This window comes from Boleophthalmus pectinirostris, unplaced genomic scaffold, assembly GCF_026225935.1.
Source record: "Boleophthalmus pectinirostris isolate CB_2022bp ecotype Guang Dong unplaced genomic scaffold, ASM2622593v1 HiC_scaffold_18, whole genome shotgun sequence".
NCBI classification, from domain to species: Eukaryota; Metazoa; Chordata; class Actinopteri; order Gobiiformes; family Gobiidae; genus Boleophthalmus; species Boleophthalmus pectinirostris.
The window spans coordinates 46,990,161-47,015,243 of NW_026571133.1; the positions used below are offsets into that span (position 1 = coordinate 46,990,161).

Here is a 25,083-nt window from a genome sequence, read left to right on the forward strand (position 1 = left end):
GAAATATTGTATTTTCCGCTCTATTAGTGGCTCTGGATTATAAAACACGCTGTCTTTAAATGGTCTATTTTTGAACTTTTTTCACAATAAACTGCACCAGACTTTAAACGAAACACAACAGTTGGATGGGTCAGTGGTTTTGTTTGTTTGTGGCGTTCACAGTGACTCTGGGCTTTGTTCAGTTGTGGCGTATAGGGAGGGTGCTGTCTGGGACCACTGGATTGTCGGCGTGTTCGCAGTGACTCAGTTGTTCAGTTGTGTCTAGAAGTGGCACATTACACTCGCTTTTTCGGTTGGTTCGTCCGTTCCGTTCCTCGTCGGCGTGAAGTGATGAGTGTGTGTGTGGGTGTTTTTCATTGTGCGGTCGCTGTCTGCTCCATGTGTGTTTGTGTGTTCTGTAAGTGGTGCAGCTTTGTAGTTTACTGAAGTCATGCTGGGACACCTGAGTTTGTGATTTGTGTATTGGGCGCTCTGGATTGTGGGACGCGCAGTCATTTTTTGATGGGGTTGGAGGCTTTTGAGTGCACCCTATAGTGTGGAAAATACAGTAGTTCATAAGTAAAATATTCTCCTTGGAAATAATAATCCCAAAATGAGGTTTACATGAAAAACATGTTAAATCGTCTTTATTTAATTCCACTCAGCATCTGAGGGTGGGGAAGGGTTCTGATTGGACAGAGACACCAACGTATTTCCGTCAACCACAAAACACACTTCACCTGTCACATATGAACAGTTCTTCAGATAACTATAGCATAAACAACAGAACAGAACAAGTTTACCAAACTCTCCATCTCACTCCAAATCACTAAATCCATTCAATTCTTCATCCTCGGTGTCACTTCTGAACAACTCGGCCTCGACCTCCGGAGGTAAACAGAGCGCTGCTTCCTCTTCTGTGTAGCTGTCGTCAGACTCAGCATCAGTTCCAGTTAGAATTATTCTGGTCTTTCTGAATCCCGACAGGATGGTTTCAGTGTCACTGAAGTCCAGACTTTGTCCATCCATCCAGTGACTTCAGGAAAGTTTCATGGTGCATCCTTCCAGTGTCACAAGTTTCTCTCTCACTCCAAACTTTCTTTCTGCTGCTCGATTACTATTTTCAGCTGCAGATTTCACGACTTGCAGTTTTGTAACCTGCAGAATATGATTTTGTTTTAGGGAGCATTTGTGTTCAGTCTTCTCAGTCTTTATAAGTTTGTTTAAATGTTAAATTGTTCAGTGGTGCAGAAGTAATGGTGCAATCGACTGACATGATACAGACAGGACAGTGGTTCTTTCTGCAGGAGACATGAGCAGTAGAGTGAAGTGACAGTGGTACAGGAGGAACAGAAGCAGCAGATACTCACACACAAGACTAGAACCTCTCCATGCTACATTTTAATATATAAGTTGCACTGGAGTATAAGTTGCAGGAAACACCAAAACCATGAAAAAAGTGCCACTTATAGTCCGAAAAGTATGGTAAAAAGAGGTGTTCACTTGAAAGCCCCCACTACCTGACATGACAAGGTGGAACAGACTGTACTGAGCTTTGGAGATGTAGACTGACTAATAATAAAGGCTGACTTAAATGTGTGTAAATGAAACAAACCACATCTCTAGTTCTGTTTTTGAGGCGGTAACGACATTCTAACATGACATAAAGCTCACAAGAGTCAGTTTAGTGTAATATTGTTTCGTGTAACATTGTTTTATTTTTCCTCATCTCTCCGCAGTTCTCTTTGCTGTCAGAGGTGCGCGCTGTGGTCACCCCTCAGGACTTGGAGCGCTTCGATGCCCTGGTTCTGCGGAGGGAGATCCAGGCTCTGAAGGCCAGGCAGGGCGCCGGGGCCACAGGGCTCCCAGGGGACTCGGGGTCTATGGTGTCGTACCCGGACACCCTCACCTCCTCCTCCGCCAGCTTCATGACCAACACCACCCTTAGCTCTGCACGGGTACGCACCGCCAACGCAATTCTATTCTATTTTATTCTATTTTATTTTATTCATTTTAATTTTATTCTTTTTAAAATTTCTTTTTTTAAAAAATTCTTTATATATATATATATATATATATATATATATATATATATATATATATATATATATATATATATATAATTTTATTTTATTCCTTTTTAATTTTCTTTTTTTATATATATATCTTTAGTCTGATGCAATTTTTCTCATGTTCTCATTAATCTTATGACTATTTAATGACAATAATAATCTATCTAATTATCTTTTTAAAATTATCTTTCTAATAATCCTCTGAAGCTGTTGTGAAAAAAAAGCTGTTGTGAAAAAAAATATTTTTATTTTTATTAATTTCTCCTGACAGAAAACAGTTTTTGTTTAATGTGAATAAGACCAGTAATTACAGAGATATGAACCATAATCCAGGTCAACAAATCTGCATCTGCAAACTCTTTTTCAGGATTCTGACCTGACTCCAGATCAGTTTTTATTTCGTTATTTTCTGATCTATGTTCCAATGTAGTTTCTCCCATCACAAACAAAGCTGGAGTTGTGTTTTGTTTCATGTTTAACACACAAAGAAACCTGCAGATTTAGGCTGAGTTCTTCTCTCAGTTCAGTAGAGACTGGAAATTCCGGGACTGAAATTGTCCAAATGATTCAAGTGAAGGTGTGTGGAGTTTAAAAACACAGAGGATCTGCATTACCACCTAAAATCTGCAGGGTTTGTGTGTTAAAGATGAACCAAAACACAACTCCAGGTCTGTTTGTGATGAGGAAATGACATTCGAACATAGAAAATAGTGTCCTGTGGGCCCTTTAAATGAAACTGAACCAGGCAGTGGTGGATGAAGTACTCAGATACAGGGACAAAAGATTACTCAAGAAAAAGTAAAAGTATGACATGAAAAAATCTACTTGTACCTGTTTAAAAATGTAAAAAGTAAAAGTATTTTGCTGAGATTTTCAAAACAACTAAAGCATTAAATGTAGTGATTTCGATTTTTTTCAAAGCGATTCAACCAATTTCTTAATGTTTCTAGCTGCTTTTGTGTATTTCTTTATTTGGTTTGTTCAAAGTTGGGATGTAAACTCAAATTAAATTAGCTTGAAATACGTCTCAGTCATTTCAGCAGGTCTCAGACCAGAAAGAAAAGTACTTTTACTTACATGATCCCAAATTTAGTGAAGTAAAAGAAGAAGAATCTGTTGCAAAATGTACTAAAAGTAAAGTACAGATACTTCAGGTTTTGTATTTGTTTGTTTGTTTCTCAAAACTTGAAAAACTGAATAAATAAAAAGTGAAAAAAAAAAAAAAAAAGAAGTAAAAGCGCAGATACTTAAAAATGTACTGAATTAATCAACTTTCATTATTGTACTTTGCTAGATTCCACCACTGATTCCTGGTGATTAATATTGTCTATTCCCAGATCATTTTGGGCAGTTTGGAGAATTTCTCACTTATAATTTTTGTTTGAATTATTTATATTCTGAATGGCAGATGATGAAATTTTAAGTATGCTTTTTTAGTTTTTAAAATTCATTAGAAAAAAACACCTATGAAATATTCAGCACAAATATTTTCAAGCTCTCAAATTCAACAGTCAAAATTCAGAGTTTAAAATTTGCAATGACAAAAATTTGCAGGAAAGGTCCGAGATGTCAAGACAGAAGCAATCGATCCAAAGTGATCCGATCTAACTTACTTAGTAACAAACAGGGAATGGTGCAGTGAAGCGATGTGATTGGTCAGAATTCGCCTCATCAAAACCTCATCTCTTTTAGTTCTTAAAGGTCCACTAAACACTAAAATCACTTTTTCTCTACTGATTCTCTGTGTAAATGAATCTAAAATGCAAGTTTATCTCTATTTCTGGCCTTATTTTGGTATTTTTGTGCATATTTTTTAAAAACATTTGGGTCAAAGTCGTGTCTGTATCAGTCTCTTTGGGATCAACTACGACCAGAACATTAGAATTTTCAGGTTGGACTAAGTTCGGTGATGAGTCAGATGCAGGTTACTACACTTTACGCTCCCCAAAACCCACTGAGCACCGCCTACTCTGGAGGATTTCTCATATTTTGGCTTCGGGAGAGTGCTTAATGTCTCTTTAAGTGTAAGCCCCACCTACAGATGAGACCAGCCAATAGGAAACAGCCTCTGTCCTCTTCACTCGTAGGATCGATTGCTTCTGCCTTAGCCTCTTGGATCTTTGCTGCGAAATGTTTCACTGCTGATTTGACTGTTGAATTCGAGGGCTTGAAAATATCTGAGCTGAATATTTAAAAGGTGAATTTTTTATTCTGAATCCAAAACCTTGAAATAGTGCAATTAAAATTTCACCCACTCAAATTCAGAATAAAAATAATTCAAGCATCTGTTTTCAGAGTTACAAAAATCTAAGTGAGAAATTCAGCTGTATTTAAAATTCAGAATCTAATGGAACAAATGATCTTCTGTAGTGGAGTTCAAACCAAATGTCAGCTGTTTATTAGTACTTTCACTTTTAAAATTTTCATCTTAAAGGACTTGACTTTAGTTTAGTTTTAATATCTGATTGTGTCTGTATATTTTCTGGTGTGTGATACTAACTGTAGGCTCTGCTTTGTCTGAAGCTTTATTACACTTTGTTAACATAATCTGATCTTAAATGGAACTACAACAGAAGAGCAGATCTGTGCGTTTAAACACGTCCCTCTCAAATAACAAAACAGTCACAGGGTTGACAGCATTAGCCCACAATTTTTCAGTGAGTCACTCTCACCTTTCTGTTGAAAATCAAACTCTTCAACAGAACCATGAACACTCAGACTGATCACAGCCTCCTGAACATGTGCTTTTTGACAGAGTTTGCAAATGTCCTGATTTAGTTCTGGTTTTATTCCTGAAGTAGTGGTTTAGTGTACAGATGTGTGCATTGTGTCTCCATGGTAACTCTTAAACATCCGAGCGTTACAGAAACATACAGCACACAACCAGCATGATGTCACTGCGAAGTATCAACAGAGCCTCAAACCCCCAAAACACATCTCTCTATAGAACCCCGTTTGGCTCCACACGGCCCTGTGTGTCTGAAGGCACATTATCCTTTTTAGTTGTTTGTATTAAGCTGGAGTAAATCCAGAGAACATTAAGAGCATGTACACAGACATGTGTATAAGAGGCTGTGTGAGCAGGTGAAAGTGCATAGGTGCTGATGTGTGTGTTCTCCACAGGAGAGGCTGCTGTGGCTCATAGATCTGATGGAGGTAGGACCAGGGTCATGTGACTGTGACCGCTCTGTTCTGTTCTGATCTGCTGTGGCTCTTCCACTACACAAACACAGAGTTGTAGAAACATCTCATATGAAGTTATGAAAAATATGATGCTTTTGAACAATGTGGGGATGTGGTGATTTAGTCCTGGTTTTAGTCCTGATTTAGTTCTGGTTTTAGTCCTGATTTTGTCCTGATTTAGACCTAGTTTTAGTCCTGAATTAGTCCTGGCTTAAACATGGTTTTAGTTCTGATTTAGTCCTGGTTTAGACCTGGTTTAGACCTGGTTTAGTCCTGATTTAGTCCAGGTTTAGATCTGCATTAATCCTGGTGTCTGGTTAATTAGTAAACTCATAAATATTGCAAGAATCCATTTTTGCTGTGCAGGGTAGTCATACAGTATGGTACACATACATAAGTCTGAAGTGCAGCACTTGTACTTGTGTACTTTGTTACTTTCCAGCCCTGCAGCTGTTTGCAGAGTGCCTCTCGGTGGACTCACACATATGTATTCTCCACAGAGCACATTTGATTTCAGACCTTTCATTTTAAACCCTGACTTTGGAGAAATATTGACGCTCTTTGACTTCTTGGCTCAGAATTGGGACTGAAAATGTTTTTGTCACTAAAATCTCAGAAGAACCTTAGCTGGAACAGGTCTGAATGTGTCAGCTTTTGGTGCACTTCCAGAGGACTTGACAGGAATGGAGAGCGACTGAGACACCAAGAGAAAGACAAAGAGAAAGACAAAGAGAGAGACTGAGAGAGACTGAGAGAGGAGGAAAGAGGAGGAAAGAGGCAGTGGGGTTTTTGACAAATTCATGAGAGAAATTTGAAAAGAATTGAAAGTGTATAGTAGACACAGTTTGAGTGATAGGTGCACTGGTTTATTGAAGCTCAGAGCCCAGTGTGGAGTTGTCAGAAATGTGATGAAAACAGAATATGAGAGATCTGTTCTGAGACTGTTTTTACAGTCTGCACATGTTTAGTTTTAGTCCTGGTTTACACCTGGTTTTAGTCCTGTTTTGACATGGTTTTAATCCTGATTTAGTCCTGGTTTAAACCTAGTTTTAGTCCTGTTTTTGACCTGGTTTTAGTCCTGATTTAGTCCTGTTTTTGACCTGGTTTTAGTCCTGATTTAGTCCTGGTTTAGACCTAGTTTTAGTCCTGGTTTAGACCTGGTTTTAGTCCTGATTTAGTTCTGGTTTAGACCTATTTTTAGTCCTGATTTAGTCCTGGTTTTAGACCTGGTTTAGACCTGGTTTTAGTCCTGATTTAGTTCTGGTTTTAGACCTATTTTTAGTCCTGATTTAGTCCTGGTTTTAGTCCTGGTTTAGACCTGGTTTTAGTCCTGTTTTTGACATGGTTTTAGTCATGATTTAGTCCTGGTTTAGGCCTAGTTTTAATCCTGAGTTAGTGGTTTAATGTTGACTTTTTTCCAGTAGCCCTGGTTCAGTCCTGATTCAGTGATTTAATGTTGATTTCATGTTTTAGTCCTGGTTTAATAAGGCAGGAGGCTGCAGGTGAAGAGGAAAACATCTTTCATTTAGAGATATCAGTTTGAAATGTCCTCTGCAGTTTACTCACATAAATTTAAGAAACAAAATTATTATTCATCACATCATGTTTTCATATAAAAATAAAACATTTAATGTGTAAAACTGACCACTTTTGGAGCCAGGTTTAAATACCTTGCTCCTTTTTGTTGACATATTAGATAGTAAAATTTTGAGTAAACTAGACCTGACTGAAAATGTGTTAAAAATTTTAATTCTGACAGATTTTTTTAATTAGAACTTTAACAAAACAGACTTGGAATTCGATCTAACATTTTGTCCACTTGTCCTGGTTTCACTTCAGTTTCACTTTCAGAAAACATAAAGCCATGAGTAAAAAAAACCTATTCTAGCTTCTGTAAATACTGCGCGCTCTATATCTGGACAGAACCTGCATTTGATCAGAGAGATGCCTCTAAATTAGCGCTAATTAAACGTTTATGATCACGCTGATGAAGCAGGCCGCCTCCGCTCGGGCTTATCGGCCTGGATTAGCTCTGGGAGTGCTGTGGGAGCATTGCGGACGTATCGGGGCCCGGCGGTGATTGGCGGCCGTGATGGACACTTCTGGAATGCTGAGTCACATGTTTATGTAACAACACGTCGTGGTGATGGACAGCTGCAAAGACGGGAGAAAGAGGTCTGACTCCCACGCTGACGCATCGCTCCAAACTGTGGGTGCTCCTCATCGCCTGTTTAAAGACGAAGATGCTCCGTTTGTGCCGTTTAAAGAAGAACATGTGATCCAGTTTATATTTGGTTTGTTGTGAACTTGATTTAGTCCTGGTTTAGACCGAGTTTAGTCCTGGTTTAGACCTGATTTAGTCCTGGTTTAATCCATGTTTACATCTGGTTTTAGTCCTGATTTAGCCCTCGTTTACATCTGGTTTAGTCCTGTTTTAGTCCTGGTTTAGACCTGATTTAATCCTGATTAAGTCCTGATTTAGTCCTGGTTTAGTCCTGGTTCTGACTTGATTTTGTCCTGGTTTAGACCTGGTTTTAGTCCTGGTTTAGCTCTAGTTTTTGACCTGATTTAGTCCTGGTTTAGCCCTGGTTTTAGTCTTGGTTCAGACCTGGTTCTAGTCCTGATTTAGTCCCGATTTAGACCTAGTTTTAGTCTTGATTTAATCCTGGTTTAGACCTGGTTTTAGTCCTGATTTAGTCCTGGTTTTAGTCCTGGTTTAGACCTGGTTTTAGTCCTGTATTAGTCCCGGTTTAGACCTGGTTTTAGTCCTAGTTTAGTCCTGGTTTAGACCTGGTTTTAGTCCTGATTTCAGGCTCTATTTCTGGTGTTTAGTTAAAAAATGTCTGATTGGATTTTACATTTTGTTTGTTGTAAACTGCAGTATTGATGTGAAATGCATTAAAGCAGACCTATTCTCAAATCGACTTTTCTGAGCTCCCATCACCATCGACCTCTGAGGGTTTATTTGGAGTGATTCCTGCATCTTTGAGTCATTTTTAACCGCTTATTTTCAAAGCGCTTTATCGCTTTATCGCTTTATCACTTTATCGCTTTATCGTGGATCAACTCTGGAGTTTTATTTTCTTAATCTGTGATACGCCTTGGATTCGGCTGCATCGTGGAGTCATTTTGGTCCAAACGAACAAGAACTTCGTGTCAACGTTTTGCGTCAAGTACGTGAGCTGTTGTTTATACTGCCATATTGGAGGTCAAACTATCTATCTGGACCAACGTGTAGTATTTATGTGTGATAAAATGAGAAGGATGCGCTGTGCGGTTTTCACTCTTGCCGGCAAGGAATCCCGTCCCCGGTCTTCACTTTCCCTGGCACGGAATCTCCCCCTCAATTTCCACCACCCAGGGTCGCTACAGTTCTGATTTTGACCCCCGTTCTACTTCCCCTGGCTGTTATCAGGAGCAGATGTGATGTCTTGATGATCAACAAAGATCTCACGCATCCAGCTACAAAATATTGAGAAGTCTCTGACCCCTTGTAGCTTTTCAGTTCTTGGTTGGTGTAGGACGATGTAGAATGAATGAAGTAGTTATAAATATCTGGATATTGGAGGTTGGGCACAGAGCGAGAGTCGGAAATAGGGATCTATTTCACAACCCAGGAGGACAACTTTAGCTTTATATTTTTCTAATGACGGCTGATGTAATAAGCTGGCAATTTTGGACAGTTTCATGGCTCTTTAAAGTGGCCATGATTATATTGTAGTAACTGAATAACACCTTTCTTATTAACCCCAACCTTGACCTCCAGTATGGATGCCAAAACATTAAGTCACATGTCTGCCACATCACACACAAACGCTTAATGAGGGCTGACGTCGGCATAAACATCATCACAACAAAGCGGCGGGCAGCTGTCGGCCCCTACTGTGGATAGCTGCGCGTCACACTGGCGAGTTAGATTTTTTATTTTTTTTTAGATGCACCAAAATGACTAGGGATATAACAAAAATGGAAATATTGTGATATCGTATCATCAAAGTTCTCACAATATATTGAAAAATACAGTTCTTTGCTTAAATACATTGTTTTATTGTGGCTTAAAACGGAGGAAACTACTCTGACGCTGATGTTTTGTTCCTTTTCAGCGCAGCAAACATGAAGAAATAACTGTGACAAAGAATTTTTCTGTCTTAATTTTTTGGACGAGCCCCAAGTAAAGGCTTTTAAAAAGGAAAAAATAGCATTTCTTCAAATCTGTTGTTGTTCTGCGTGATTTACAGATCGTTACGTCTCTAAAGATAATTATGATAATGATGAATCATTCAAAATAAAATGGAAGAAATAGAAAAAGGCAAAATAGTCTTGGTTTAGACCTGGTTTAGACCTGGTTTAGACCTGGTTTAGTCCTGATTTAGTCCTGGTTTAGACCTAGTTTTAGTTCTGGTTTAGTTCTGGTTTAGTCCTGGTTTAGTCCTGGTTTAGACCTGGTTTAGACCTGGTTTTAGTCCTGATTTAGTCCTGATTTAGACTTAGTTTTAGTTCTGGTTTAGTCCTGATTTAGTCCTGGTTTGAACCTGGTTTAGTCCCGGTTTAGACCTGGTTTACACCTGGTTTAGACCTAGTTTTAGTCCTGATTTAGTCCTGGTTTAGACCTGGTTTTCATCTTGATTTAGTCCTTGTTTAGACCTAGTTTTAGTCCTGATTGAGTCCTGGCTTTGGTCGTGATTTAGTCCTGGTTTAGACCTCGTTTTTGTCCTGTTTTAGTCCTGGTTTTCGTCCTGATTTACGTTGTCTGAGTATATTATTATCTAACTCTGCGCAAAGTGACATGTTGCCGACGCTCCAGTCATTCCTTTAATATAAATCAGTTATGGGGATGAAGAGCGCCGATCCGACGTGAATGTCTCAAAGCAGTGTGCGGTGTGCTGAGTGCAGAAGTTTGCGGTGTGTCTCGTCGCTGAAGAGCCTGGTGCGTGACCATGTTGTTTATCTAAACGCTGAGGCTGGCTGCACAGATAAACTCCTGAATAAACTCGTCCAGAGCCTCACACAAGATCAAACTCCTCCTCCTGTCTCCAAATATCCAATATCACTCCATTCCTCATCTTAGAATGTTTCCTCACAAACACACTGGCAGGAGAAGAGTGACAGGAGCATTGTGGCAGGAGAAGAGTGGCAGGGGCAATGAGACAGGAGCAGTGTGACAGGAGAAGAGTGGCAGGAGCAATGTGGCAGGAGCAGTGTGACAAGAGCAGTGTGACAGGAGCAGTGTAATAGGAGTGACAGGAGTAGTGTGTCAGGAGGTGTTTGTCAGGAGAAGTGTGACAGGGGCAGTGAGGCAGGAGCAGCGTGGTAGATGTGTGACAGGAGCAGTGTGACAGGAGCAGTGAGGCAAGAGAAAAGGGACAGGAGCAGTGTGCCAGGAGAAGAGTGGCAGGGTTTCAGGAGGAGTGCAACAGGAGTGACAGGAGCAGTGTGACAGGGGAAGGCAGGAGCCACGCTGTCCTAATGGTTCATAATAGTGATGTGGTAAAAGGTTCATAATAGTGTAAAAGTTTCATAACTGTGTAAAAGGTTAATAATAATGCAAAAGTTTCATAGTAGTGTAAAAATTCCATAATAGTGTAAAAGGTTAATTATAGTGTAAAAGTTTCATAATAATGTAAAATATTGATAATAGTGTAAAAGGTTAATTATGGTGTAAATGGCTCATAACAGTGTAAAAAGTTTGACAGTAGTGTAAAAGCTTCATAATAGTGTAAAAGGTTAATAATAGTGTAAATGGTTGATAATAGTGTAAAAGTTTCATAACGGTGTAAAAGGTTAATAATAATGCAAAAGTTTCATAATAGTGTAAAAGATTCATAATAGTGTAAAAGTTAATAATAGTGTAAAAGCTTCATAATAGTGTAAAGGTTTGATAATAGTGTAAAAGCTTCATAATAGTATAGTGTTAAAGGTCAATTATAATGTTAAAGGTTAATAATAGTGTAAAAGGTTCATAATAGTGTAAAAGGTGATACAGATTGAAGATTCAGTTGATGGTGATTAGATGTAAACATAAAGACCACTCACCTGGATAATGCTCGCGAAGTGAATGAGCCGAGTCCTGAGGGAGGATCTCTCAAACTGTCCCTGTTTAAATGTTCGATTCATTTAATATTGGACATGTAGAAGATAACATCCTCAAACTCTGAGGGTGGAGGCGATCAGAGCAATACGACGGGCCACCGCTCTCATGCTTGTGATTGACAGGCCTGTAGTTTGCCGCCTCGTGTTCCAGAGGGTTCCATTGGTCACACGAGGCAGCAGAGTGTTAACACCTCTGACCCCTCCAGATGAGCTCCAGGCCTCAGTGACATTTGGACACGTGTGGAACATGTGGAAGTGTCATGGAGGATTAGTGCTGTTTGTGCTTCTGTACAGATGGGCCATGCTCACACAGTAACACATGTTTTTGTATTTGCAGTTATTCTGTATCATGTTGGATGTTACAATACCCGGGAATATGTTTTATAAAACCATGCAGAACTTTACAACCATTAAAGATACAGATTTTCCCCAAAACGCTGAGAGTTGCAGCTTTCTGATTATATTTCCATTGCATTATCCTACATCACACACACATGTTGCGTGATGATGTCGGGAAAACAAGCGTCCAATAGGAACTTTGTTTTCTGTCAAACTCATGTGCTCCGTCCATTTTGATTGGTCCAAACTTTGCCAAAGAGTGTAGTGAGTGAAAATGGTCGATGCTCTGAGCGTCTGTGTTTGTAACAATTGAAAAAGTCACTTTAAGTGCACTTATTTCTCAAATAAATGGAAATTACACATCTTGGTCTGTGTAATTGTGCGTCCCTTGCTATTGTTTAGTCAAAATATACAAATCCAAATGTAGTAAACCTCAGGGAAATGCAGGAAGTGATGTGGCTCTGTGTCCTGGACCTGACACCAGATGTTTCCATGACTGACACCAGGAAAGTCATGGGGACATTGCACTTTTTTTTGTTTGTTTTGAGACAATCAGGATATTTTGAGTTTAGTTACAGACTTGATATTTTGCACTTTTGTAGCTAAGACCCTAAATTAAGCTTTTTTTTTTTTTTTAATGTCCAAAAGTTGTTTATACATGTTTGCTGTGTGAAATAGTGTGAATTTTATTTTCCATTTTATTTATTTTTTTCATGTGTATTTGTGGTCCTGTAGTTTTTTTTATTACAGCCATATGACACAACTACAGCAGCAGATTGTGAAAAAACAGTTTGTAGTGAAAAAAGGATGTATAACACTTCATTAGGGGGTAAAAAGGGTGAGTTTTTATAGCAAAATTAAGAAAAAAAAAACAAAACATCCAGGCTTGGACAAATGTACGAAAATTGCCCTTAGGTCTTGAAGGCTTAAAAATTCTTTGCATTACTTTTTTAGTTTACATCATTACATCATCAGGAAAAATGACCTGTGTTCAGTTGTTTCTGTCAGACAGGAGAGTTAGTTTTTACATGCTTTACATGTTTTGGTTCTGGTGTTGTGATGTGTCCGACTGTTTACACGGTTTAAACACACATTAGTCCACATCATGCATGGACTTGGACAATGCCAGGGTCACGTGTGATCCAGATTCAAAGCAGCTCCAAGGAGCATGAATTGGGACAAGGGAGCGTACACCAAACTGTCTGATGAATGACCTGTGAACAAACTGTGAGCTCGTTCATTCTGGTGTCTGTGAATGTGCTTCTATTGAACTTTGTCCAATAGGGTGCCAGATTTCTTTAGTGTTCAAGGCTGAAAAACATTCAATCTGGCAACAAAATTAGCCACCAGCACCGCATCACCACATGGGTCATCGAAACAAGACAAAACAGAAAAGCAGCAGGAGGCAACTGTAGCAGGAGCCACAAGGATTCATCATCTGAACATTGGAAAGAGGAAGGGAATAACCTCACCTTTATGTGCAAACTTTACCCACCAGCTTTCAAAAAGAAAATCCACACTTAATTCACATCAACAGGAAACTTAAAACAACATATTGAACTGAAGCACCCGGTGAGCCTTTCAAGGTTTATGAAAGTATGCACAAAGTCAAAAGAAAGTCAACAGATCCTCCACATAAATCTCACTGACTGCAACAGGAGAGGCTCTGTTGAAGATGAAATCTAACACTTAGTTTCATTGTTAAAACTGATCTAATAATCACTGTCTGTGGTTCTATTTGGTCTTTGGCAATGATACTGATCAAATAATTTATCACAGCAAAGTATTGAAAAAAAGAAGAACTATGAACCAGTTCATGTTTTGGAACTATGAACGAACTATGAACAATAAACAATTATGAACTATGAACAAACTAGATTATTTTGAAATTTGTGAACTGAACTTTGAACTAGTTCATGAAGGAAATTATGTTTTCTAACACAGAGCATATCATAAATGGGATGAAGTCCAGTAAGATTTAAGTGTCTGACAAATCCATGTGCACAGCTTACACGTCACTCCAGACACTTCTGATACAGGAGGCAGGAAACAAACTGTCTAACAAAAGTAATACTTATTTCTGATTTTAAAACTGAAAACATAATCAACCAAACTGGGACACAATTAGTAGTGTTTTGTTTCAGTTTTCATTTCTTTCCAACTGTTTCAGTAATCTTGTGTATTTGTATACAGGTGTGTGGTTTTTATAGTCAGTACTGGATTTGTATCAGCGTGTTATTGATGATGAGACTGCATGAATCAAAAGAAACATGTTAGACACGTTCACAGACACTGGCGTCACTTTTTCTTTGGATGGATAAAACATTTGATGCAGTGGGCCATTGGTGCCATATTGGTTTTATTACACATTTGTTCCTCAGCTTTTCATGTTCTTCTCCACTAGTAGCTTCTCAACACTAGTGACTTTATTGACATGTGGTGTGGTTTGCAAACTGGTGTGCAGTGTTTGAAGCATGCGGTTGATCGTTCATACTCATTTTGGATATTATTATAATTCTAATTTGTAATTTTCTTGTTTTCTTTTGCAGAATGACAGCGTGGTAGAAAACAGCGAGGACGGACCTGTCCCTGAAGCTCTCAACACTCTGCTGGCAGACATCTCTCTGGTGAGCACCGGGCTGGAGATATTTACTTTTATCTAATGAAAGAAACATCACTGAAGCAGCTTTAAGTGCACAAAACCTGGAACTAATATCCAGCTGGGACTTGAATCTGTGTGTCATTTGTTTATTCATTTTTTAAAATAAAACCAAAAATAAGAAAATGAAAAACAACTATTTTCTGCATTATTTGTCTCCAAAACCAAAATGAAAAAAAAAAAAACGGATAACGATTCTTTTTTTTTTTTTTTCAGTTTTCGATTTTGTGTTTAAATTAATAATGGAAAAAACAGATACTTGTTTCCTGTTTCTGGAACTTCAACTGTGATGCCAAACAGAACCAGGACTGATCCAGGACTGAGTGTCGGGACGGGTCTGGAGGTGCGCCCGCGTAGATGATCAGGACTGAGACTAGGACCAGACCAGGACCAGACAAGGACCAGACAAGGACCAGACCAGGACTGAGACCGAAATTGAGGCTGAGACTGAAATTGAGACCAGACCGGGACTGAGACCAGGACTGCGACTAATACTGAGACCAGGACTGGGACCAGGACCAGACCGGGACTAAGACTGGGACTAGACCAGGACTGAGATCGGGACCAGACCGGGACTGAGATTTGGACCTGGTTTAGTCGTGGTTCAGTTTTGGTTTAGACTTGGTTTAGTCCTGGTTTAGTCCTGGTTCAGTCCTGTTTCGGTCTCAGTCTTAGTCTTGGTCCTGGTCCCAGTCTGGTCCCGGCCTCAGTCCCGGCCTCAGTCCCGGTCTCAGCCCGGTCTGGTCCCAGTCTTAGTCCTAGTCTGGTCCTGGTCTGGTCCTGGTCTTAGTCCTGATCACCCGACAGTCTACGCGGGTGCACCTCCAGACCCATCCTGACACTCAGTCCTGTTTTAGTCCTGGTTCAGTCCGGCATCGCAGTTTAAGTCTTGTAAACAGGCCGTTATCTGTTTTTTTTCATTATTAATTTAAACACAAAAATGAAAAAAATGAATCGTAATCTGTTTTTTCATTTTGGTTTTGGAGACAAAGAATGAAAAAAAACAGTTGTTGTTTTTTTGTTTTCTTATTTTTGGTTTTATTTTGAAAAATGAATGAACGAATGAAACACGGATTGACTTGTCTGAGGTACTAAGTAAACAAATGCTCAAGATCCAACTTTTTTTTTTTTTTTCACTTTGAAGGGTTTTGTAACATTTTTTTGTACAATTTGGGATCACGTTAAAACCAAACATGAGTATAACTTAATTCTAAACATATTCCAGTGCGTGTCATTCTCAGACGCTCTGTTCATCCTCATCCTTGTGTCTGTTATTTTGAGTTTTCTTCATGCTGACATCACTGTCCGCCCAGGTCTCAGTTTGGTTCTGTAGGACACACAGGAGACCAGCTGATCCAGATCTTCAGATTCGTCCTGCACACAGGAGACACTCAGGACGGGACAGCTCCGGTTCTGTCCTGCTGCAGTCTGATCATGAAAAGTTAAAGTTACTGATGATGGGCCATTTTACAGGATGTTTAATTACACATTATAAAACGTGTATTATTATGCTACATTTTTCAGTTTTTATCCTTGTAATAATGTTGTATTCTCAATAGAAACATACCTTGGGCTAGAATTGTTAATAGTCTACTAATATTAAATATCCTGGAGTTGTGTATTGTACGTGAAAAAATGACATTATAACAAGGTCGAAAGCACACAAAAAAAATAAGCCACTGTATTGCACCTTCAGAGGAACTGTATGTAAGATTTTAAATTTACAGTGTTCCAAGAAACGAGGTAAACATGTTCAAATCAAAGCATCATAGCTATTAGTGACAACAATTGTAATGCTGATTTGTTCTTAAAGAGCCAGTAAACACCCAAATCACTTTTTCTCTACTGATTCTCTGTGTAAATGGGTCTAAAATAGAAGTGTGTCTCTATCCCTGGTCTTATTTTGGCATTTTCATGCATATTTGTTAAGAATGTGACTTTTGGGTCAAAGCCATGTCTGTAACGGCCGGGATCAACTACGGCCACAACATTTTGTTAGTTAAGGCCCCGTTTACACGTACACAGGTATTTTTAAAAACAGAGACATTTCCCTTCATTTGTTCACATCGTTTACACGCAAACGGTGAATTCACCTCTGAAAACGAGTCTTTCTAAAAACTCCGGCTAGAGTGGAGATTTTGGAAAACTCCGGTTTCACGTTTGTGTGTAAACTGAGATAAACAGAGTTTTAGGACCTGACGTTTACCTGTTGCTATGACGACGATGATGGAAGCATTCAAAGCAGCAGTCGCATTTCTTCTGTTCGTGCATAGGAGCACTCATAAAACAGCAGCATGTAGAACTTTGTACGCAACTCACCACACATCAGCTCTGAGCTCCGGCAGCAGCGCCAAACACATGGGAGCAGTCAGAGCGCAGCCCCTCAAGACGGGACTGGGGGTCCAGTGTTGGTCAGATTATCCAGAGGCTTCATCCTCCATGTCCTGGTTCCAAACGGGGGCGAGCAAGACCAGCGCGCAAAGGACTGGGTCCGAGTGCTTCAGTGCCGTCATCTGTGCGCTGGTTCGGTGCGGGAAAAGCGAGAATGCGCTGTGGACCACAGGTCCGGGCGGGCTTGCTCCGGTCCTCCACGCTCGACTGCGGCTGGTTTCCGAGGTGGTGCAGCATCTGGACAGAAGCGCGAATCCCGTTTGGTTCATTATATGTTGTTCTGAGCGGTCCGTCTGCGCACGTGTTTTTTTCTGTTTGTTTGTTTTTGTTTTGTTTTTCGGGGAAAGCGTGGAGGCACCGGACACCACCCCCGCTTCAGCTCATGTATTTGTTCTGCTGAAACACTTTTCATGTGTTTGCATTTGCACACAGCTGATGGATCAGATCCATGACCAGAGATGAACAAGGGCTTGGAGTTCAGTGATTTTACCACTTCTTTAACAGATCTCCGGAGAAGCAAGCCGCTCACTAATGCACGTTTTTCAAGGTATTTGTGAGTAATACTTACAACTGTAATGAAATAAATGCTACAGGTTTGAGTCTAATCCAGATGCCGCCCAGAGACTCGGTGTAGTTCTGACGGCATTCGATGGCGTATTTATGCGGGTTGATGTAAACGGAAACTTTTTTGAAATGATGCTGTGTGCACGATGTTATTTTGGAAAACGGAGGGAGGGAAATATTTGTTTCTCAAAATACCCGGCTACATGTAAACGTAGCCTTAATAGCATAGTTGCCCAAGTCATATTTGAACGTTTTCAGCAAACAAGAAAAAACGAATTTTTTAGCAAGCACATTGGTATTTTTTTATTGATATTTTATAGAGGTGACTAAGGCAGACATAGATTTTAGACTCTATCAAGTGTTCTGATGGCTGAGGACATAGTCAGTAAGGCAGGTGATGGAGCAGTGGTAGGAGAGTACAGTTAAGCACAATTATTCACACTTATCACAATTTGGCCAAAAAAAATGACTTAGACAGTTATGCTATTAAGCTAAAGATTTGAATTTCCGGGTTGGGCTAACGGCACCGATGAATCAGATACAGGTTCCTACGTGACGAGCACAGACACTGGCGTCTACGTGAGGAGCCCCTCTCAGCCCCACCCCGACCTGGCACCACCGGGCACCGCCATGTCCCACCGTGTCTGGTGAAAAGGAAAACGGCATGATCTGAGCACAAATGTCCACTCTATTTCAAAGTCCGGAGTGCACCAGTCCACGCCATGTTGGGTTGTTGTAGCTGTTGGTCAGCTGTAGCTGTTGGTCCGCCCCACACCCGCTCGCCCCACCGAGCACCACCCACTCTGCAGGATTTTGCTTAGGGGCAGAATAAAGCTTCGGGAGGGGGTTTAATGGCTCTTTATAGTTCTAAAGTTAGTTTATGTTATAATTTGTTGTGCTCCTTCTCAGGGCTCTCATTTGGGTTGCCAGTTTCAACGTTGAAATCCAGTTGATTTAAATCTAAAATGCCTCTCTCTGATCTGAATGGTCACTCCCTAAACCCCAGCACCTGCAGCCAGTCCTGAGTCAGTGCTAGTGCAGCCTCTGCAGCTCAGGGACGGAATGCTGGAGGTTCTGAGCTTTCACATGAAGTCTGTCCATAAACTGAATGAGAATGAGACAAACTTGGACATGTCTCTATCTGCAGGTTTTGGAGACACAGGTGCAGTTGTGACAGTTGTACTTTTTTTGAAAACTATAAGAGCCCAAGATACATACAGTTCCTTTCATTGTGCAGACAGTGGGTCATGATTGATTTAACATGGCTCTTTTGAGAATTCTAGATTGTTGATTAACCTTCCATTTCCAGACCCTGGCAATAGTGTCCCTCACACATCCCACTCTGTGATTATGATCCATTTTCAATAACACGCCTCACATGTGTCTGATCCAGGACGACGTACAGTGCGAGTCTCCCCCTGCCTTCCGCCCTCCGCCCCCCCCAGGCCACAAGTCCCACCCAGGCAACCAGCGGGCCCCTGTCATCAAGTCCAACTCCTCACAGTCCTCTAACTCCGGACTCTACTTCACCGCCCCCACGTCCGACAACCACGCCCAGGAGAGGGGACAACCACACCCACCCCCCGGCACCCCGTCCCGAGAGTACGCCGCCATCCGCCGACATGACACCAGGAGGGACCCCGGCAGGAAGGAGCCCGTGCCCAACGCGCACCTCTCCACCGTGGCCCAGCACAACATCGGGCCCTTCCCCAGAGTGCAGTCCCCGAGCAGAGGTGCGAAAGCGGGCGTCCAGAGCCCCCCTCCGCCCCCTCCTCCTATGCCCGCCCCTCCCCCGCCCCCCCTGCCAGTCTCTGTGCCCTCCCTGCCCCTGTCCAAAGCGTCTAAAATGTCTAAAGCGTCACAGAGCGGTGTGTCCCAGAGCGGTGTGTCCCAGAACGGTGTGTCCCAGAGCGGTGTGTCCCAGAGCGGTGTGTCCAAGCACAAGTTTGTGGCTGTGGAGGTGCACCAGTCCAACACAGAGCCCGACGTCAATGAAGTGCGCCCCCTGCCACAGGCCAGAGGTGAGACAATACAGCAACATATCAGAGTGTTCTTTTCAAACACAGGGTGCCTTCACACTTGATCCAATACATGCATCCCGAATTTCAGACTTCCGGTCATCGCGCAATGCATACTGGGAAGGATCCTCCGAAAAAGTGAGCATCAAACCGCCATGTTTGATTTCCCAGTGGGATGCGTCAATTGTCAGAGCCAAACTTTTCAAGTCTTTTGAACCGTATCGCTTTTGTTTCTGGTTCTGATATTGTCATATTTTAGATATAGAATTCTGACTTGTGTGGTTGTTGGATGTCCTAACAGCAAAAAATGGCTTAACCCTCACTCCACCTTGGTTACGAATTTAAAAAGTCAACACCAAAGCGAAAGGCACCAACTGTTCGCCAAGAAACACCTTCCACTGCAAAGAGACCAAGATGTGTTGTTGCTGTAAAACCACAAGAACTCACATCCATACCAATAAATAAAATAAATAGATTATTGCACTGAGTCCATTCAGGCCCCCTTCAGTCCCTTTAGGCAGTCAAAGGTTTCCTTTTTGGTCCTTATCTACCAGCCTTATCAGTCCTGTCCATCGCCTTCACCTTTCACTATTTTTCAGTTCTGTTGGGAAGGGAAAAAGTTTGAGGAGAGGTTTGCAGTCACACACATCTGATTCCCTTATGATGGTGGCAAACCTCCGAAGCCTGTTTTCCACAAACACACAATTACGATGTCCGAATCCCATAACTAAAATATGACAATATCAGAACCAGAAACAAAAGTGATATAGTTCAAAAGACTTGAAAAGATCGACTTTGTCAATAGATGCATCCCACTGGGAAAACAAACAGTTTGATGCTCACTTTTTTGGAGGATCCTTCCCAGTATGCATTTCGTGATGACCGGAAGTCTGAAATTCGGGATGCATGTATAGGCACAACAGCTCCCGGCAATCCCACTGTTAGCGTCACAACTTCCTGTCCAGTGGTATCTCTTTGTGGTTTTTGCAGAGTCATGCTAAAATAAATATTATTTTATATTTAAAGATGTGGCAGTGAACAAGGAGCTGTGTGTGGATGTCACTGACAACATGTTAGAAAGTCCACAGATAAAATGAATACTTCAGCAGAGGACATTTCTGTGGTTAGAAAGAGTGTTATACAGCACTTTTCCACCTTCAAGACACTCAAAGCGCTTCACAACAAGGACCCACTCACTCATTCACACACACACCTTCATACACCAGTGTGCACAGACATTAGGAGTGAGGTAGGTTAAGTGTCTTGCCCAAGGACACAACAACATCATTCATCTGTGGGAGCTAGAATTGCAATGCCAACCTGTGGGTCAATGGATCTGACCGCTCAACCCATGATGTTGAGCGAGCATCAAAACTGAAGTATTCCACATTTTCATAGTAATTTGAATTTTAATTGGCTTTTTTATGATTTTAATAAAAGTGACTGTTAGCTTTGAGACCTTGGATCTATTAAAATAACTCTATAGGGTTCTATTAAAATAACTCTATATGGTGTTGCTGCTTGTCGCTGTCTTGCGTTGGCGTAGTGGTCACTTACTGGAACTATTGCAAAAATTTCCCTCGGGTCCCGAAAGGATTTTTCACACAGAGCGCAATGTCATTACAAACTCCTTGTGTTCAGCTGACAGGGACCTACAGTTTTGAAAAAGGTCGGGTTTTACATATTTTTAGATCTAAATCTTTTTCAGTTGTCTTAAAAACATCTTTTTAATCTAGCTCTTTAATCTTTTTAATCCGGCCCGCCAAACTTGAATAATGGTAATAATAATAATCATTTAAAAGTCATTTCAATAAACAGTAAATCCCGTGGGACTTGAAAGACAGATATTTTGTTATAATGCTTTGTAATGATTTTCAATTATGGGATATTTCAATAACATGGATTACCAAAAAGCTCCATCAATCTGCTCCTGGTCCGGAGCATCTGTCAAATTTTAGAATCCTTTGTGGCCCAAGAGTCCGAAAGTTTGCAACAAGTGTACAACATCATTATTATTATTAAATTGTGTTGCCCAAGAGCACAGGAGTACTATGGGAATCATTCATTCCTCTCTTTTTCGTTTGTAAGAATCTGACATTACTGGATTTGACACTTAAATCAAATTTATTGATATAGTGTGTTTATAATGTGTTCTGTTGCTACAGCCACAGGCAATACTCAACTATTTCAGAGTTTATTCATAGAAATAGCAACAAAAACAAAAGTATCTGACCAGAATCATTAAAGTTGGCTGTTCTATCTTTGAAGTTTTATGAATGTTCACAGACTGACCAAGTATTATCAGTGACACAGTTTAGATTCTAAGAGGCACTTTGACTGAACAAATGTCAAAAATTGCATTTGTCCAAAGTTACTATAGCAACGGGTAAGTTTCCAAATGGGGCATTGACAGCACCTAATGAATCCGAGCTTATTTAGCTTTTGGTCCCTGTCAGAGTCACCTGTCACAGCAAGAGCGCCTGCCGCACATTTGCTGCTCTGGCTCCTGTCACTGGTCATTGAGCACCGGCCCTTATGAGTCACACTGGACATTACAAAAAATGAAAAAGTCATAAACAAGAGAATATGGTTTCAAAAATCTACTTCTACAAGTCAATCAATCAGCTCAAAAAAGAGAGCACTATTGCACAAAGCCTCTTCACAAGACAAGATAACCTGGTCAGAAGAGATTTGGACAGTATGGTTGAGTTATTGGATGAAGTCAATAAACTGTCTGAACGACTCAGAACTTTTGAATCTAATGACAATTACATGGCTGCAATACTGTGTGATGAATTAAAAGAGGAAGATCAACAATTGTTTGAACAACAGGAAGAGATTGAAAAAACTGCCAAAGAAGCTGAAGAAAAATTCTAACTCATAAGAGACACTGTGCAAGCGACACAGGAAAAGTGAAGTTCAAACATCAGTCTTGGAGAATTAGAGGTTTGAAAGTGACAAATAAATAAAGAAAATGATATGTTGTCAGCTTCATAGAAATGTCGCCATTATATTTAGATCCCCTGGTAGTTTCTTCATTCAAAATAAAGATCTGTCTTTTTTATTCTCATAATTCTGCTGTGGAATGTTTATTTTACCTTTATTTTACCAGACAGAACATTTCAAACAAAGTAATTCATAATATTGGCCTGGGTTAAAAAAAATAATATATTTTTTACATTTATGATTATGGTTGCCTGGCACGTCCACACTGAAATCTGTCTGTACTTTTTCTACAGAGGGACATCAGTCTCTAGCCTGATTCATCAGCCGGTTTCATTTAATGGAAACTGTGTGACGTCACAGCGATTCGTTCGCTCAATGGTAGAGGAGTACTTTTTTTATTTAACCAATCTCTGCTATTTGGTCGTGATGTATGTAATGCACCAAATCCTGTAGGAAGAAGAACAAAAACGTCTTTCCCCTTGATAAAATTCACCAAACATTTTCTTTGTTCCGGCTTTAAATCCTCGATCTCAGGATTCGTTGCCAACAGAGAATGTCTGTCTTCATCTACATCCATCTCGACGCTTTGTTTACTGTTGTGTTGTTCCACAAAAGAGACACAGACAGACGCGACGAGTTTGACGTCATGGTCTTCGCTGATTGATCAGTGCGCGGTCTACAACTTCCGAAGTTTTTGCGAACCGTCTGGTGTATTCCCATTTCTGACCTAGTCGCTGGAGAGAAATTAAATTGAGCGGAGGCAGTAGGTGGCACCAGCCTGGCTAATCAGTCTGGTTCCCTCGCACCTCAAAACAGAGCCAAACATGAGCGTCCAATCAAATTTGGCAACAGTAGCTCAGTTGAGTGTTTGTTACGCCTTTGTCCACCGATCTGAAGGTTGGCAATTCGAATCCTGCTCTCGACATAAATCCGGTTGAGCGGTCAGATTCACCGACCCACATATTGGCAATGTATTTCCAGCTCCCACAGATGAATGCTGTTGTTGTGTCCTTGGCAAGACACTTGAATCTAAAAATCTAAATCTAAATAATATTTTTATTTTAGAGACGCATGTGAAACAGAGCCTATCATTTGCAAACCAATTCTGTTTAGTGCTTGGATCATGGATTATGTAGAAATCTGTGTTTTTTTTTCATTCCCCTATGATACTTTTTTCTTTTCTTTAATTTTTCCTCATAAGCAGCCACATTTGTTTTGCAGATCGACCATGCGTGTCTCTGATTGGCTAGAGTTATTCGATTTGTAAAGAACATCTCATCACTCTCTTCTCTCATCTTCTGTAGCATTTATTGACATTCACACTACATCTATTCTCAAATTCATTTACAAACGACTCTCATAGTTCGCCGATAACGTGGTCTGCATACTTACAGCTGTAATGATTCATATTTGACCGTGTTAAGCGCTTAATCCTCCTGAATATGACTTTATTTGAGGATCTGAACGTGGAATTAGAGTGATATTAATGAGCTCTGAAATCAGGTTGTGTTGGGAAAGAGTGAAGGATCCTCTTGGGGTTTGGATGGTTTATTTACAGAGACTCAGAATTTAAAGGAGGAGTAATGAGGTCAGAGAATGTTGACAAATATTAAGCAGGTTGTGCTTGCTAAAGGACACACAGGAAGGATTACTGTTCATAGTTATTCTTTTAGGCAATTTTAGTAGAAATAAGGTAAATTTGGAGCTTTCTGGTTAAAAATGCCTCAAGTGGGCTCTGGAATTTCAAGTACTATGTGATATCACAAAAGAATTGCCTTCACACAGACAGGTCTTTCTGATACAAACACCTGTCTGCAGGGGTGAAATTTGAAGTGTGGATACTTGTTACACCAATCACACTGCTCCTTATACCTCCAGACCCCGCACCTCCTCCCCCCTTACTCTCCCCTTTAGTCCTCCAGACCCCACCCCATCACTTTCCCCTTTAGTCCTCTAGGCCCCACCCCCTCCTCCTCCCTCACTTTTCCCTTTAGTCTTCTAGGCCCCGCCCCCTCCTCCCAGTATGATGTCACTGCAAAGTATCAATAGAGCACACATTGAAGTCCACTCTCATTTCAGAAGTGAATTTTCCTTTCATTGTTCCCATAGACTTTTTAACAAATCTAATATCAAGGAGTAAAAAAGTGGATGTAAAACGTTGACCTGATTTCTGTGATTGTGTTGTTTATTGTTTCATGCTCAAACACTCACCTGTGTTTCCGCCCCTCCCTCCAGGTGGCGCTCTGTCCCAGCTGTCCGACAGTGGACAGACTCTGAGCGAGGACAGTGGAGTGGACATCACAGACTCAGGACACCATCGTCACCATGGCGACCAGCAGCAGGGGGGAGGGGGGGGCAGCCGCTCCAAACCGGTGAGGGGGGGCCCGAGAGCAGGGGACTGGGAAGTGGTCAGGACCCGCTAGATTTTCATTTCAGATTATAAAAAAACAATAATGGCATAGTTGATGTGACTGAGAGATACATTTAGACTAAACCGGACTGCTGGACTAAACGAGTTCCAAACTTTTAGCCACTTGCATGAACTCAGCTTTCTCAGGTGGCACAGGTTGGGGGTACAAATCCGGCTCAAGACACATTATACTGTTATGGAGAGTAAACATTTTGCAGTGTTTAAGAGATTTTCAGTCACAGTAGACCAGTGGTGTAGTGGGTGTGGTACACCGGGGTACGGCATCGACCCAATGTGAGATATAAAAAAAATAACAAATATAATCTACCACTATCTACAACTTAAATGTCAAACCGGAGCTACTGGCAACATTGAAAACAACCTGCATAGGCTCATGAGGGGACCAAGACTGAATCAGGTCTGAACCAGGAC

The 25,083-nt window shown here is 40.8% G+C and overlaps 1 protein-coding gene across 1 annotated transcript in view; it reads left to right on the forward strand.

Annotated features, from left to right (window-relative positions):
- The window catches only part of whrna (whirlin a), a 565,911-nt gene that overhangs the window by 495,196 nt on the left and 45,632 nt on the right, over positions 1 to 25,083 (forward strand). Inside the window, exons 9-14 of the mRNA XM_055153851.1 lie at positions 1,719 to 1,937; positions 5,175 to 5,207; positions 14,213 to 14,290; positions 18,671 to 19,147; positions 19,202 to 19,298; positions 24,477 to 24,613. Of these exons, the coding sequence (XP_055009826.1) occupies positions 1,719 to 1,937; positions 5,175 to 5,207; positions 14,213 to 14,290; positions 18,671 to 19,147; positions 19,202 to 19,298; positions 24,477 to 24,613 (1,041 nt within the window). The remainder of the gene's footprint in view (positions 1 to 1,718; positions 1,938 to 5,174; positions 5,208 to 14,212; positions 14,291 to 18,670; positions 19,148 to 19,201; positions 19,299 to 24,476; positions 24,614 to 25,083) is intronic.